The following is a 14124-nucleotide window of genomic DNA, read 5'->3' as shown; positions in this document are numbered from 1 at the left end:
TATGAGCGCTCTCAACTCTACATGTTGTAGTGTTTCCAAAAGAAGAACTTAATTTGTCCAATATTTGACAAACTTTTCCCTGTGAGGTATCCACTGCTGCATCACATAGTTTACCATTACCGGACACCATTGGTACGCATCCTTGAAGTTATCCAAGGCTCAATTGTACTCTGCCTCTGGGATAGCTTGCATGATCTTCCGCCAGTTACCATTTACCAATCTCTCTGCTGAATCTAAATTCTTGTTGAAAAAGTTGTAGGCTTTGACTTTCACACATTTGTTGATGTGCCATGTGCACAGTAAATGCTTCGATTCTTGAAACAGCTCTGCTATAGGGGCAAAGAGACCTCCCTCACAATCACTGACGATGGCTGATGACTGAACATTAGGGCCGATGTAGTTTCTCAACTTCTCCAACACTCAATAATAACTCGCAACCGTCTCATGATCCTACTTGTTAAATGTGTAAAAAATCATAACCTTAAGTAAAAGGAGAATACATTGGACTCTTATAAATATTATGTGTGTAATATGAGATAACTATGCCTATCTACAAGTCATACCTTACCATTTCAAAATTCACAAAATAGTGCCCCATACACGAGCTAGGTCCACATGCCACCGTATTGTATCATGCTTGCTTGTCTAACATAAATTAAACATTTTTAGAATAACTACTACTGAATTATACATACTTTTTTTAAAAATATAACTTATAAGCTTTTTTTAATGTCGGGTTATGCCGTGTCATGTTGTGCCGTCGGGTTGTGCTTGCCGTGCCATGGTCCGGTCGATGTCCATCCCAATTCGGCAATTCCCATTACCATCTTTACCTATACACCCATGAGGCCATGACCCACCATCCGCGTTTCCCAACGGCCAACACTGAAAAGTCAACAAAACCCCATTTAGCTATTCAATAGATATTAAAGTACAAACATTCTTCTCCAAATTGAGAGTGCATATAGGCGCATAGGGCCTATGTATTTTGCATGCATATAGGAGAGCAATTGGGAATTCGGTGGTACATTTTCTCTCTTTTAATGGTACAGTGGTACATTTTTGTGTACTATTATATATGTATAATGTATCATTAAAATATAAATTATCTGAATAGTACTTTTGTGTAATATTATACATGTAGTGGTACTCTTTGTCATCATATTTTCTACCACCTATTTTTTTTTTTAAATTCCTATTATTTACAAAAATGTCATCCTATTTGCAAGTGAAATATATAGGGCGTGCCAATAGTTATTCCCAAATTGAAGATGAAGCTGTGCTGTTTGATGAGTAGAACATCAAGCTTCTCATTGAGAAAAGTATGTTCTGGGTTAAATTGGTACTCAACTCAGGGAAACAAAGGACTTTACAGAAGAATATTTCCAGTAGGCAAACCCGGTGAATCACCTCAACCAATTCTTGATCAATGGATTCAAGAGGGTCTTCCTGTTACTCAGAATGAACTTCGTGTCATTATTAAACAGCTTCGCCATTTTCGCCATTACCAACATGCTCTTCAGGTCCATTTCTCTCACTCTTTCTCTTAGTTTGTTTCATTTGTTGGGTTTTGGTAAATAAATAATTTTTAATTTTATTTTGTTGTGCTTTGTTTTTAATGTACCGCACATTAATTAAGCTTTAATTGGGGTTTTTGTTTTTTTAGATACGAAGTAGTTTGTTTACCATGGTATGGTTTACAATTGGTTATGTAATGAGTTTCTGAATTTTTTTTAGAAAATAATTGCCCAAGTGACTGAATCCATGACTTTGATTAGGGTGTCCACTATTGAGATGTGTGACTATGGTGAAATGAAGAATCTAGGTAATATAAGTCTGTGTTTATGTTAATCATGACTCATCATTATACCTCGAGTACCCGAGACGTGGTTATGACATTTACACATTTCATTTTGAACAAAAATAATGTTGAATCTTTTATAAGTGGCTGTGTTTGATACTTGAATGTGTGCCTGTATCAGATACTTCAAGCCGAGTCAAAGTAACATAGGTCATGGGTTTTGGTTGATGAATAAGCTCTACAACTCTACAAGTGCATTGTCTAGTTGCTTGTAGACGAGTAGCTGATTATGGGTCTTCGGCTAGTATTAAGCCAATAAGTAGGCATCATCTAAAAAAGAGGCTAGCATATTGTGCCTGGTTCTTGTCTTGTGAAGCATTTGAGAGCAAATGATTCGATGCATTGTCATTGGGTTCTTGCTCTTTTTTCAATGACCTGGGTATAATGTATACAACCATTGCTTTCTCTCTTTACTCAAATAAAGCAAGTACAAATGGGTTTCTGCTTCAGATTGTCTAGAATGCAATTGATAAATGCTAAAAGTGGTTGTATGAAATAGTTTCAAATGACTGCATATTAGTTATTTTTTTAAATAAGACTGCATATGATATGCCTGAAATTCCAGCATTTAATGTTCTTAATCCATCTTGGAGCTTCTGATATAACAAATAATCCAAGAATGATTCAAATCATTAACTAGTGGATATTGTGAATAGCATCTAACTAACAATAGTTAAAATTTGGATGGCCACCTTTGCTGCCTATTAACCTCTGCCTGCCCACCGTCCTGGAAAAGTTGGTAGGCTGGTAGCGAACTTTTCATATATTTAACATTTTTTCAGACAACTCAGTACTAACAATGTCCTAGCAAAATGGTATAACAAGGCTACTAACCACTAATCAAGGCTATTTATCAAAATCTTGTGGCAGGTCAGCAGCCCTATCTGATTGATCAAGAGCTAAGGCAGAGTTTATGAGCCATACCCATCTGCAGACTCTGAATGCACTGTTGAAACTATGGCAACTCAATTAGAAAATGGAAAAGGGCAAAAAAATACATAAATAAATTAATAAATATAAATAAATAAAATTTTAAATACCATCACAGTGTCGCACTGTTTTATTCAGTATACATCATCCTGTTTGCACAAAACAGTATTGTTCATTAAGGAGAACTTGATGTTTCTGATTTTCGATTGTCAGAACTATAAATTTAATCGATTGTTCTATTGAATATTTCTTATACAGCATGTAGATATCAAGTCATCTCAAACTCTCACTGTAATGCCATTAACCCTAATGGTATCTGACTAAAGCCATGTTTAGTTCACCTTAAAAAAATAATATTAAGTAAAAATTATTTCAATTCAGTAAAAATAATTTCACTTCAGTAAAAATAAGTTCAGTTCAGTAAAAATAATTTCAGTTCAGTAAAATTCAGTAACTTTAAAGAAGAAATATAATAGAAAATTAGTAAAAATAATTTCATTTCAGCAAAAATAATTTCAGTTCAATAAAAATAATTTAAAGTTCAGCAAAAATAATTTCAGTTCAGTAAAAATAATTTCAGTTCAGCAAAAATAAGGTGAAGTGAACGAGGCCTTAACCTTTTCTTATATTCTTTATTATCTTTTTTAATCAAAGTAATGCCTAAATCAAAAGGTTTGTTACTTGGTGGGTCATTAAATTCCATTATAGCATGTAAAAGCCATGCTAAGATGCTCTTAACAGGTTTTAGAAAGGCTATAGACCACTTAGAGGAGCGATCTTTACCTTGATAGGTGGATAATGTGTCAACTGTCAAGAGAGGTAAGCACTAGAGAAAGAGGAAGGAGATACAAATTTAATGAGGTAGTATATCAAGAGGGTAGTGCTAAGTGATTGCTGTGTTACTTAGCATCACGGATCATCCAATCTCAAACCTCATTCTGAAAGTGTAACCTGGGTAGAACTGCTCTCCAGTTTTCTGTACTTAATTAAAAAAGATATTGCATTCTTGCAAGTTGCAACTGTTATAAGTAGTAACTTACCTCATTGCTTGTAATTTTATATCTTCTAGATAATTTGTCCATAACTGTACATAATTTTAAGTAGGGTTGTTTCTTGTTTGATTCCTAATCTGAATGCCCTTTTTTTTTTTTTTTTTTTTTTTTTTTTTTGGGGGTGGGGGGGTGGGTGGGGGCAAAGCAAGCATTCTGCACTGTATGAATTTAGTGATACATAATTTTTTATTGTCAGATTTTAGTTCACCCACATAACTGGAGCAAATAAGCCTGACAAGTGTTTTTTGTTTTTTTTTTTTTTAAATAAATCTACATTTGAAATGTCACATTAAACATAAATATAAAACCATATATGGTGTAGGTGTATTGGGGAAAAATATAAACGAAGATGGATTGCCTTCTCAAACTCATTTCACCGAGCTCTAAGGAAACAAAGATGGATTGCCTTCTTTTTTTATGCAAGCCCATTGATTTTTAATCAGATCATTAGACTTGATTAATTAATATTAGACTTATTTTCTGCTGTTGCCGAAATAGGCAGTGTATTTCTGCTAAATGGTATAAACACCTTTATGAAGGTCTTTAGATCATAAAGCACTTTGGATTAGAACATTTTCATCTAATTCAGGTAACATTTGGATCTAGACAGTTTTAACTTTTAAGTATATTGTTTTTATAAGTCTGATACAAGTCAGAGCTCGAATCAATGGAAATGTATATGTAAAGCGATGGTAACATACATGTTAATGTGGACATGCTTCTGTACTTGTACAAAGAATTTGTGATAATAATAGCTTTTTCAGTTCTGATGTGCAGATGTGGTTATTGTGTAAGATTTAAATAGTGAGATTCAGGACCTCTTATAAATTGACATTCAATAAAACATTAGCTCTTTTGTGTTTCTTATTATGCAAAACAGCGGCCTTGCTTATTTCTTCAATGTTATTTCTTCTATTTAATAGGTATCCAAATGGATGAGTGACAAAAGATACATGGATCTCTTAGTTGGTGATGTTGCTATTCGTCTAGATTTGATTGCAAAGGTCCATGGAATTGAAGCAGCAGAGTATTACTTTAATAATACTCCAAAGCAGATGAGGACAGTTGAAGTTTATGGTGCACTTCTCAACTGCTATGCACATTTAAAATGTGTGGATAAAGCAGATGCTATCATGCATAAGATGAGGGAATTTGGATCTGCTGTAAGTATTGTGAATTACAATGTTATGTTGAGCCTTTACTACCAAACAGGAAACCACAAGAAAGCAGATGCCTTGATTTTTGAAATGGAGTCCAAACATATAAAATTTGATAAAGTCACTTATCGCATCCTACTGAATAATTCTGGAGCTAATTCCGATGTTGAAGAAATTGAGAAAGTTCTGACAAGAATAGAATCTGATACAGAGTCCAATATTTGTTGGCAAACATATGCTGATGCTGCAAATCAATTTCTTAGAGCAGGATATGCAGACAAGGCTTTGGAGTCACTTAGAAAATCAGAAAAGTTGATACTTCTAGAAAAGAACAAGAATAAGGCTTTTTCATATCTCCTTACTCTTTATGCAACAGCTGGAAATAAGGAAGACGTGCTAAGAACGTGGAATGAATGCGAAAAATTGATGGTTTACAACAGAGACTATATCTGCATCCTGAGCTCAATATTGAAGTTTGATGACATTGAAGCCGCTGAAAATATTTTCAAGGAATGGAAAGCCAGTGATCTTAACAAAGATATTCGTATTCCAAATCTCTTGATCAGCTTTTACTGCAGAAACGGTCTAGTTGAGAAGGCTGAAGCCTTAATAGAAAATGTGAATTTGGAAAATTGGGAAAAACCTAATGCAGCAACATTGTTTTGGATGTCATTAGGTTATTTCCAGAGGAATCAGATGCAAAAGGCAGTGGAAACAATGCAGTATGCTCTCCTGAAATTTAAGGCTGGATCAAATTGGAAGCTTAACAAGGAAAACACAGTGACCTGCCTAAAGTACTTGAAAGATGAAGGAGATGTGGACCGATCACGTGAATTTGTATCCTTACTCAAGGACAAGGGTATTATATCAGAGGAAGGAAGCCACCAGTTGCTTGCTTATTTTTCTGATAAATATGCTTTTGATGATGAATCGCTCGCCAATGTTTTAGATGGGAATGAAGACTGTATCAAGGCGCTGAACTGATCAAAATATGTGTTTTATCATCAGAACACGAAATAGGAAATCGTTAGCACCCTCCAATGAAAAACAAGATGTGGTTTTTTGTATCGCAGGTGCATTGTGTACAACTGTGTAGTCTTGCCAAAAAAAACCATTGGAAGAAAAATTTGTGGGGTTTTTCTTTGGTTTTCTTGGGGTCATTAGCTAGATGCATAACATTTACTCGATTGTATAAACCTCTAAGTATACGTGCCTTGACAAATTGTAATTGATAACAGTTATCTTGATGTTCTAGTTATTGGACATAAAATTGCTAACATTGCATATTCCCATGGACACACATTAGACAAACTATAACTTTGTGCTCGTATTTGTTTGATTCGTGGGTTCGTTTGGCATCGCTTTGGTTTTCTGTTTTTGTTTTTGTTTTTCAAACTCATATGATTTATGTCATGTAATGAAACAAAAATTAGACAAACTTATTAAAATCATGATAATTTTGAAAACTGACAACAGAAAAGCGAAAACATTTTTTTCTTGTTTCGTGTTTTTGTTTTTTTATCTTAAAAAAAATAGAAAACTGAAAACAAAAACAATGCCAAACAAATTGGGGTTATTTTGTGATATTGGATTAATTTTAAAATATAATACATACAATGCATGCAAATCGAACTAGTAAAAATAAGGCAAATAGCATAAACCTAACTTTTCATTCAATAAAAAACAATTTCAATTCAGTAAAAAAAAAAATTTAAAGTTCAGCAAAAAAAATTTAGTTCATTAAAAATAATTTTAATTTAGCAAATATAAGGTGAAAAGAACACATCCTCACTTCTTTCGTTTTGGATTAACCACACCATAAAACATTGCACAAAACTAGGAAAAATATATGGATAAAGACCAAAGTGTGAATTATATATATATATATAATCATTAGCCTTGTTCTCTTCACCTTTAATTAATACAATATTATCCAGTTAAAATAAGTCCAGCTCAACAAAAATAAGTTAATTTCAGTAAAAAAAAAAGATAATTAATACATCAAAAATAAGTTTTAATCCATATAATTCAATAACTTTAAAGAACATGTTTATAAAATATGAAATCAATAAAAATATTTTAAGTTTATTAAAAACAATTTAAGTTAAACAAAAATAGGTTTTAATTAGTCAAAGTTAGTTCTTTTAAACAACAAATATAGTATAAATCAAGAAATATAATTTCAATTCATGAAAAATAGGAAAATTTTCATTTAACCACATTTTTAATCCTGTTTTTTGCAAATAACCACTTTATTAAAAATAAAAAATTGTTGTAAAAAAGACCACCATTATTTAAAAATATGTTGTAACTTACCACCTATTGCCGGAAAGTGGAAAATTGACCAACTACTCCTGCATTGACCCAGTCACGTGCGTGACACATGAAATTTAATGAGCCCCCCCTCCCCCCCTTTTTTTTCTTTTTCTTTTTCTCCTTCGATTTCCCACTTTCTCCCCTGTTCCTCTTTCCTCTTTCTTTCTCTTCTCTGTTCCTCTTTCTTCCTCGCATCTCTGTTCCTCCTCCATTGTAGATTGTTGCCGCTTCTTAACAATTCAAGTAAGTTTGTTTGTTTTTTTTTTCCTCTTTCTCTTTATTCTCTGTTCATCTTCTTCTTCGTCTCTTCTCTGGTAATTAAATTCGTTTAATTGAATTCAATTTGTTTTTGCAAATTATAGAAATTAGGGTTTGTTAATTTCTTTCTTAAATTTGTACTCCTAGGTCGAATGTCTCAATCTCCCATCTGGTCCCCCCTCAAATTGAGCCTTGGTTTGCCTCTTGTACCTTTAACCATTGATGACAACACAATTGTTCAGAGAAAAATTCAGAGAAGATGATATAATTGGGCGAAAATTGGAGACCTAGTGAAAATAGTAGATGAAAAATCAATTTTTTTTTTACCTTATTTGAATTACCGAGAAACTATTTCAACCTAATGCAATAAATCGCTTGTTAAGTCTACTCTGCAACATGCTCAGCCATTGTCGAGAAGATTAAATGCGAGGAAGAAAGAAAAAGAAAGAGGAACCAGGGGAGGAGAAGAGGGAAATCGAGAGAGAAAAGGAAAGAAAAAAGAAAAGGGGGGGGGGTTAGGGATTAATTAATGTCACATGCCCGGGTAAATGCCGGAGCAGCTGGTCAAATAGTCACTTTCTGGCATTAGGTGTTAAGTTGCAACATTTTTTTTTAAAAAAGTGGTGGCCTTTTTGCAATATTTTTTTTTATAAGGTAGTTAATTGCAAAAAAACAAGATTAAAAAGGTGGTTTTATGCAAAATTTCCTAAAAAATAATGTGAAGAGAATATAACTTTAATGCGAATTTATTTTATTTTATTTTTTTGTGTTCCCACCCATTTCACCATTTAGGTTAATTCGAATTCGAGACTCAATTATTTGTGATTAATTTCCAGTCACCTCTCAATTGTTGTTACGGGGGTAATAAATGCGATGTTTATTAACAAATGCAGCCCCAATGACCGCTGCACCAACACCTAATTGGTACTCTAATGGGAAATAGAGTGATTAATTCATAGACTCACTAGAATCATGTTGAAAGTGACCCAAACTCAAACTAAACCCACAGATCCGAATAGCCAGCCGCCACAATCTGTTCTCCAAAATAAACGTTGCCCAAAATTTCATTCATATCTCTGCTTTCCTCACTCTTCTACTTCCCACAAATAAACATGGATTCAACTCAAACCCATGAAATTCTCCCCAAAATTCAATCTGAAACCCACAAAAATCAACAAGAAGAAGATGACGATTCACCAACCCTTAGTCCCTTCGCTTTGGATGCACTCAAAGAGTTTTTAGCTTCACAATCGATTTCTAAAACATTTGAAGAAAACCCAGAAGAAAATAATGGTGAAATTGAATTGCCATTGTTGTCGGAAGATTGGCGGTTGAGTCAATTTTGGTACTCCCCTCAAACCGCCATTACTGTTGCTTCTGAAGTTTTCACTCTCTTCTCACAATTGAGTAGTGAGGAGCCTGATGTTCTTCCTTCTGTTGCTTGCATTTCTTGCCCCACTTTATTTATTTATCTTAAGGTACTCAATTTGTATACCCCCATTATTTTTCTATTTATTATTACTGTTTGATTTCTGTTTTTTTTTTTTTTTTTTTTTTTTGTTTTTTTATTTGTTTGAAATGTCTTGATTATGATGCATTTTGTGTAATTTTGTATGAATTGTTTGTGTTTTGTGCTGTAATAATAAAATATGAGATTGGGAATTTCATACTCTTACGGTTACGGCCCGTTTGGTAGGTGATAATAAATAGTGGTAATGCTCGTGTTGATGCTAGTTCACCCCTAATGAGTAATGACAAGGGTTTGATGAATTTTGTGTGCGAATGGATTAGTTAGGGGTATGAAGAATTATGGGAGGATTATCTAAACATTTTGTTTGAAGTGCTATTTAGCTGCCCTTAAGGCTTATGCTGAGGTTGGACTTTCGTGTTTTGAATTCAGAAATGTGAATCAATCCAAAATGTTGGTTGATACAATTCATAAGTGGATCATATGCCTTAGGTATGGGGTGAAATTGGTTGACGTGGAGCCGAGAGGTAGGCAGTTAACATGCTAGTGTAACAGGAGATGATAGTTTGGTGATTAGGGATTGTTGGTCATGAATTTGTTTTTTGGACCAGGAAAGGTTTAAAGATGAATCCAGCTATCCTAGATTTCAGAAGTTTTCTAGAGGTCCTGATTCAGTGTTTCTTACGGAGTATTTATTTTCGCTAATTATTTGTTTGTTTTTTAAGCATGATTTCTACAGTACCCTGTATCAGAACTCTTCTGCTAGTATTGCTTTCTTGCCTTGTTATTTGCTAATCATGGTTTTCTTTTACTCAAATCAGACCTTTGTTACTTTCCATGTCGTTCTTTAGTCTTTTCACTCATGTTCATATTCAGTGGTTGAAAGCTCCTCTCCATGGAAGTTTTCATTTTTGTATAAAATTAGAGAAATTGATGCAGCAAAGTGTGACATAGGATTTTCTCATAACAACCAGAAAGGTATTGTATCTTATATGTTGTAAACTGTAGTAACTAGGACTCTATATAAAAGGGCTTAGTATACCGAAGTTTCTGAGTGCTTTATCTCCCTCATTGACTGGGAGCAAGAGCAATAGAGGTTTAATGCAACTCTTTCTATGGATTTTGAATGCAGATTTATGAATTACGATGTCTTCCACTTCCTGCCTCCTGAATTTGAAGCCATAGAAACCAAGACTATTTGCTGTTTCAGGTTTTATATTAGTTGGTTGTCAACTTGTCATGTTAATAGTTTCCCTTCTGTGCTTAATGTCTACTTGAATTACAAGCAATAAGAAAATAGACTAAGTGAAAGTTTTTTTTCTCAAACATGATTTTGCTATTGTTTTGCTCTGGAAATTATTTTTTTGGCTGCTGCCTTTACAGTCTACATTATAAAATCCCTCTTGAGTGTCTCACATATGGATTTTCTTAGTAGTTGTCTTTGAGATGTATCCAAGGAACTTAAATCCTTCACTAATACATTGTTTGAGGGTTTTTTTTTTTTTTTTTTTTTTTTTTTTTTTTTTTTTTTCATTTTTTTTTATTACATGTCCTTGTTTGTTGTATGGTGGTGCTAAGATGATTTATTGCCGTGTGTTCCACTTATTTTTGCCTCTTCATCTAGTTGTAATTTCTCAATGTATTACTGTTTAAATTTCAGAGATTGTATCCAACTATGTCTGTGCAACTTCTGGAATATGACACTCGTTTTGAGCAATATGGAAATGATTTTACATTCTACGATTACAACCTACCAGAAGATTTGCCACAAAAAATGAAGCACACTTACCAGATTATAGTTGCAGATCCTCCTTATTTGGTAAGGATTAAGTTGCTAAAACTTCGACTAAATTATACTTCCTTTGTTCCTTTGATATGGCAACCTGGAGGGGAATTGCACTTCCTAAGCACAATTCAACCTTAAATATTTTTTTATTTAACGATAAAATTATAAAAAGTTGATATTGTGAAAGCATACATCTAAATAAATCTAACAAGACCCACATGACTATATCTTTCATTCTTTCCTTACACATGAATTATGTAATTAAAGAGTTTTATCTGAATAGTGTTAAAAGTGTAAACGTTACCATATTTAAAAACAAGATGAAGTATGTTTTTCTCTCACATTGCATTTTTCTTCAATCAGCTAATTTAACTCAATTCCTGTGTGGGTTTAAGATACATTGCTGGCACTAGTCTAGGGTATGAAAGCTGTTATGCAATTTGGAATTTTTATTATTCTGCTAATTTATGGATAACCACCAGTCCACCACTACCTATTATTTATCCTCTACAGCATTCTCATCTGTTAATAGCTTAATACTCCTAAGAAATGAGGCTATATTATCCTCACCATATTGAAACTTATTTTAGGTCTAATAAGTTTAAATGAGATAAGTGCTAATAAGATAAAAATAAGGTAAGGGTTGATAACTGCAGTAAAGTTAAGATGAGGGTTGATAAGTGCAAACAAACAAACAAAATAATAAATAAATAAATAAAATAAAAAAATTGTTTGGGTTAATAAGTTCCTATAAGGTCTAATAAGGTCCACTAATAATTTAAAGTAATATATATAAGATAATATAAGGGATTTTAAGTTCAATTAAGTTGAGTTCAAGGCTAATAAAATAAGTGTAATTTAGGAGAAGAGAACACTATATCAATAATCAAACATCACAGATTTTGGGTTGCCATTATTTAATAGAAAGTAAAGTAGGGCATATTTTCGTGTCAAGGTGGAAAAATGTTCCATATGCTATAAAGTTGATGTCTTAGTGCATTCACATTCTGCTTACATCTGCTTTATTTTCTCTTTCTTCGAGGAAGAGTGAGGAATGCTTGAAGAAAGTTGCTCAAACAATACCATTTCTTGCTAAACCTGAGAAAAATTTCTTGCTCCTGCTCACTGGTAAGCTTCTCCACATGTTACTTATTATGTGACCACAATTTGCATATTAGTAATCTATTTTACTTGGTCTATTCTGTTATTCTGATTGTTTGGTTTATGTTGCATACCCTTATTGTGAAAGTACTGAATCTCCTTCGCAAATAATTCTGTTGGGGATCAACAACTAATCTTATAGCTTTTATTTGAAGATTTTCTGTTTGTACTAAATTATTTGATTCCTTAGGCCTCACCACTGTATACTTTCAATTGTTGAACTGAAGATATCATGAATGTGCTTTGATGCTAAAACAAGAAAAGTATCATATAACTTTTCCATAATAAACATAGCAAGTTAGAATTCTGCATGCTAAATTATTTTCTTGTTTGATTGTATCAATAGGTTGTCATATCTTTAGCTACTATGATATACTCAGGGCTTATAATAACCCTAGCTGGCCTAAATAAGCTGGACTTACTTTGACTTGGGATAGCTTGGCTAGTTGGCTAACCAAACAACTTAGACCAGAGATTAAAGGCTATTGACTATGTCCAACTTGTCGAGCTTGGAAATTTCAGGTTTGGCTTGGATCGCAACCTTACTCAAGCTCAAGTAAAGCTTCAACCAAACACGTGCTCTTGCAATTTTAAATTTTACTATTAATCTTATGCGAGTAGAGATAAAGATAGGTCCCCCAACCTTTGCCCAAAGTGGCAACTTAGTCCCTTTAGTTTCAAAGGTGGCACTTTGGTCCCTCATTCTGGATGGAAACTTCTATAGCTAACAAAAGTGCTAATAGTTATTAACTTGTACACCCATATTCATTTGTTGATATAATTTTTTTAAATAATTATCAAAAAATTAATAAGAAAAAGTGATTTAATAATAAAAACACAAAAATATTCAATAACAAAAGATTACAAGATATTGATATGATATTAGTTATATCTTTATTGTTACTGTGAAGTTGTAACTCGTGTTTTATCTAATTTATACACCTTTGTTTTAATGCCTAGTTGGGAAATTTTTAATGGTAGCCTTTTGCTTTCGACTTTTATCATTGGTTGCCAAACTTACTTCGAATTATCATTGGTAGGCTTGTATTTTTTATCTTGACATAATATAGCATTAATGAATGAGATTGGTTAAATATTCCTTTAAATCACTAACTAGAGTTAAATCATTTACCTTCTTTGTAATCCCTCACCTCCCTCTCACAGTCTCACCCCAAATCTCAGTTTTTCCACCATTAATAATCTTGACTTTCCCTTTCCACCATTAAACCCCCACCTCTCTCCTGCACTGAACTCACTACCGTCACGCCCATCATACCCCCACCCTCTTTTCTTCCTCCGCCCATCACTACCTTGGTTTATGATAGTTAGATATAACTGATAATTTAACCACAAACCATCTCTAATGTCACATGTGACAAATTGTAAAAGTTTAAGGTTATCAATGACAATCCGGAAAATGATTGGCTACCAATAATACTAGTCAAAAGTAGAGGGTTGATGGCTACCAACGTGAATCTCCTTGTCTAATTTAAGTGCTTTATTTTTTTTAGGCATCTAATTCTTGAGTCTAATTTAATTGCTTGTAAATTTTTATGCCAAATTTAGATGTGTTCAGCTTGCTTGTGAAGCTCTTGAACCGAGTTTGACTGAGTTGAGCCTTAAGTAGCTTGGCAGCACGTGCATGTGGCTCCCCTTTTTTTATTCAATAAGAAACACAATTGAGTATTCATTTTGTGTGCAGGAGAGGTTCAGAGAGATAGGGCGGCCAAGTTCTTGGGACTGCATCCCTGTGGTTTCCGTCCGGAGCACTCCAGCAAACTCGGGAATGAGTTCAGAGTCTACACCAATTACAACCCTGGTGAAAGGTTAGGAGGCTGGGATTTGGAAGAGTAAAATATGTGATAGGTTCACAACTCAAACTTATCGCCATTGCATTGTACTGCAGTTTAGAAGAAATTTTGTAGCATTATATTAATCGCTGTTATGCATTAAACTGTACACCCTCTCCCCAATGAATAGGTAGTAATGCTAAGGGATTTTGTTTTACGGTTTGAATTTCAGTAACTAAGAATTCAAACTAAATTATGCAGAAAATTGTTTGCGAATTGTAAAGTAAGTTTGCCGATGCAACCATGAGGTACATTTTTATTATCCAATGCTGTTTTTTTTCCTGT

At 33.5% G+C, this 14124-nt stretch overlaps 2 protein-coding genes across 2 annotated transcripts; both read left to right on the top strand.

The window, feature by feature from the left end:
• The first annotated feature begins 1241 nt into the window (after positions 1–1241).
• LOC110683195 (pentatricopeptide repeat-containing protein At2g20710, mitochondrial-like) lies at positions 1242–6277 on the top strand. The gene is made up of 2 exons (XM_021859542.1): positions 1242–1523; positions 4767–6277. The coding sequence occupies exons 1-2, from the start codon at positions 1272–1274 to the stop codon at positions 5982–5984; spliced, it is 1470 nt and encodes a 489-aa protein (XP_021715234.1). The 5' UTR covers positions 1242–1271; the 3' UTR covers positions 5985–6277.
• A 2277-nt stretch (positions 6278–8554) lies between these two features.
• Positions 8555–14124, top strand: LOC110683193 (EEF1A lysine methyltransferase 1-like). Its single transcript, XM_021859541.1, has 4 exons — positions 8555–9052; positions 10703–10861; positions 11875–11956; positions 13692–14124. The coding sequence occupies exons 1-4, from the start codon at positions 8687–8689 to the stop codon at positions 13841–13843; spliced, it is 759 nt and encodes a 252-aa protein (XP_021715233.1). The 5' UTR covers positions 8555–8686; the 3' UTR covers positions 13844–14124.

Source organism: Chenopodium quinoa, unplaced genomic scaffold (assembly GCF_001683475.1).
Source record: "Chenopodium quinoa cultivar QQ74 unplaced genomic scaffold, ASM168347v1, whole genome shotgun sequence".
Lineage (NCBI taxonomy): Eukaryota > Viridiplantae > Streptophyta > Magnoliopsida > Caryophyllales > Amaranthaceae > Chenopodium > Chenopodium quinoa.
This window is presented reverse-complemented; position numbering and strand designations above follow the sequence as displayed.

What these genes read in the sequence shown, in the direction of transcription:
- LOC110683195 (XM_021859542.1), top strand. Translation starts at nt 1,272, where the DNA reads ATGAAGCTGTGCTGTTTGATGAGTAGAACATCAAGCTTCTCATTGAGA. An exon ending in ATTACCAACATGCTCTTCAG is followed by an intron (nt 1,524 to 4,766) that starts GTCCATTTCTCT and finishes TCTATTTAATAG; the next exon opens with GTATCCAAATGGATGAGTGA.
- LOC110683193 (XM_021859541.1), top strand. Translation starts at nt 8,687, where the DNA reads ATGGATTCAACTCAAACCCATGAAATTCTCCCCAAAATTCAATCTGAA. An exon ending in TTGCAGATCCTCCTTATTTG is followed by an intron (nt 10,862 to 11,874) that starts GTAAGGATTAAG and finishes TCTTCGAGGAAG; the next exon opens with AGTGAGGAATGCTTGAAGAA. An exon ending in TTTCTTGCTCCTGCTCACTG is followed by an intron (nt 11,957 to 13,691) that starts GTAAGCTTCTCC and finishes TTTTGTGTGCAG; the next exon opens with GAGAGGTTCAGAGAGATAGG.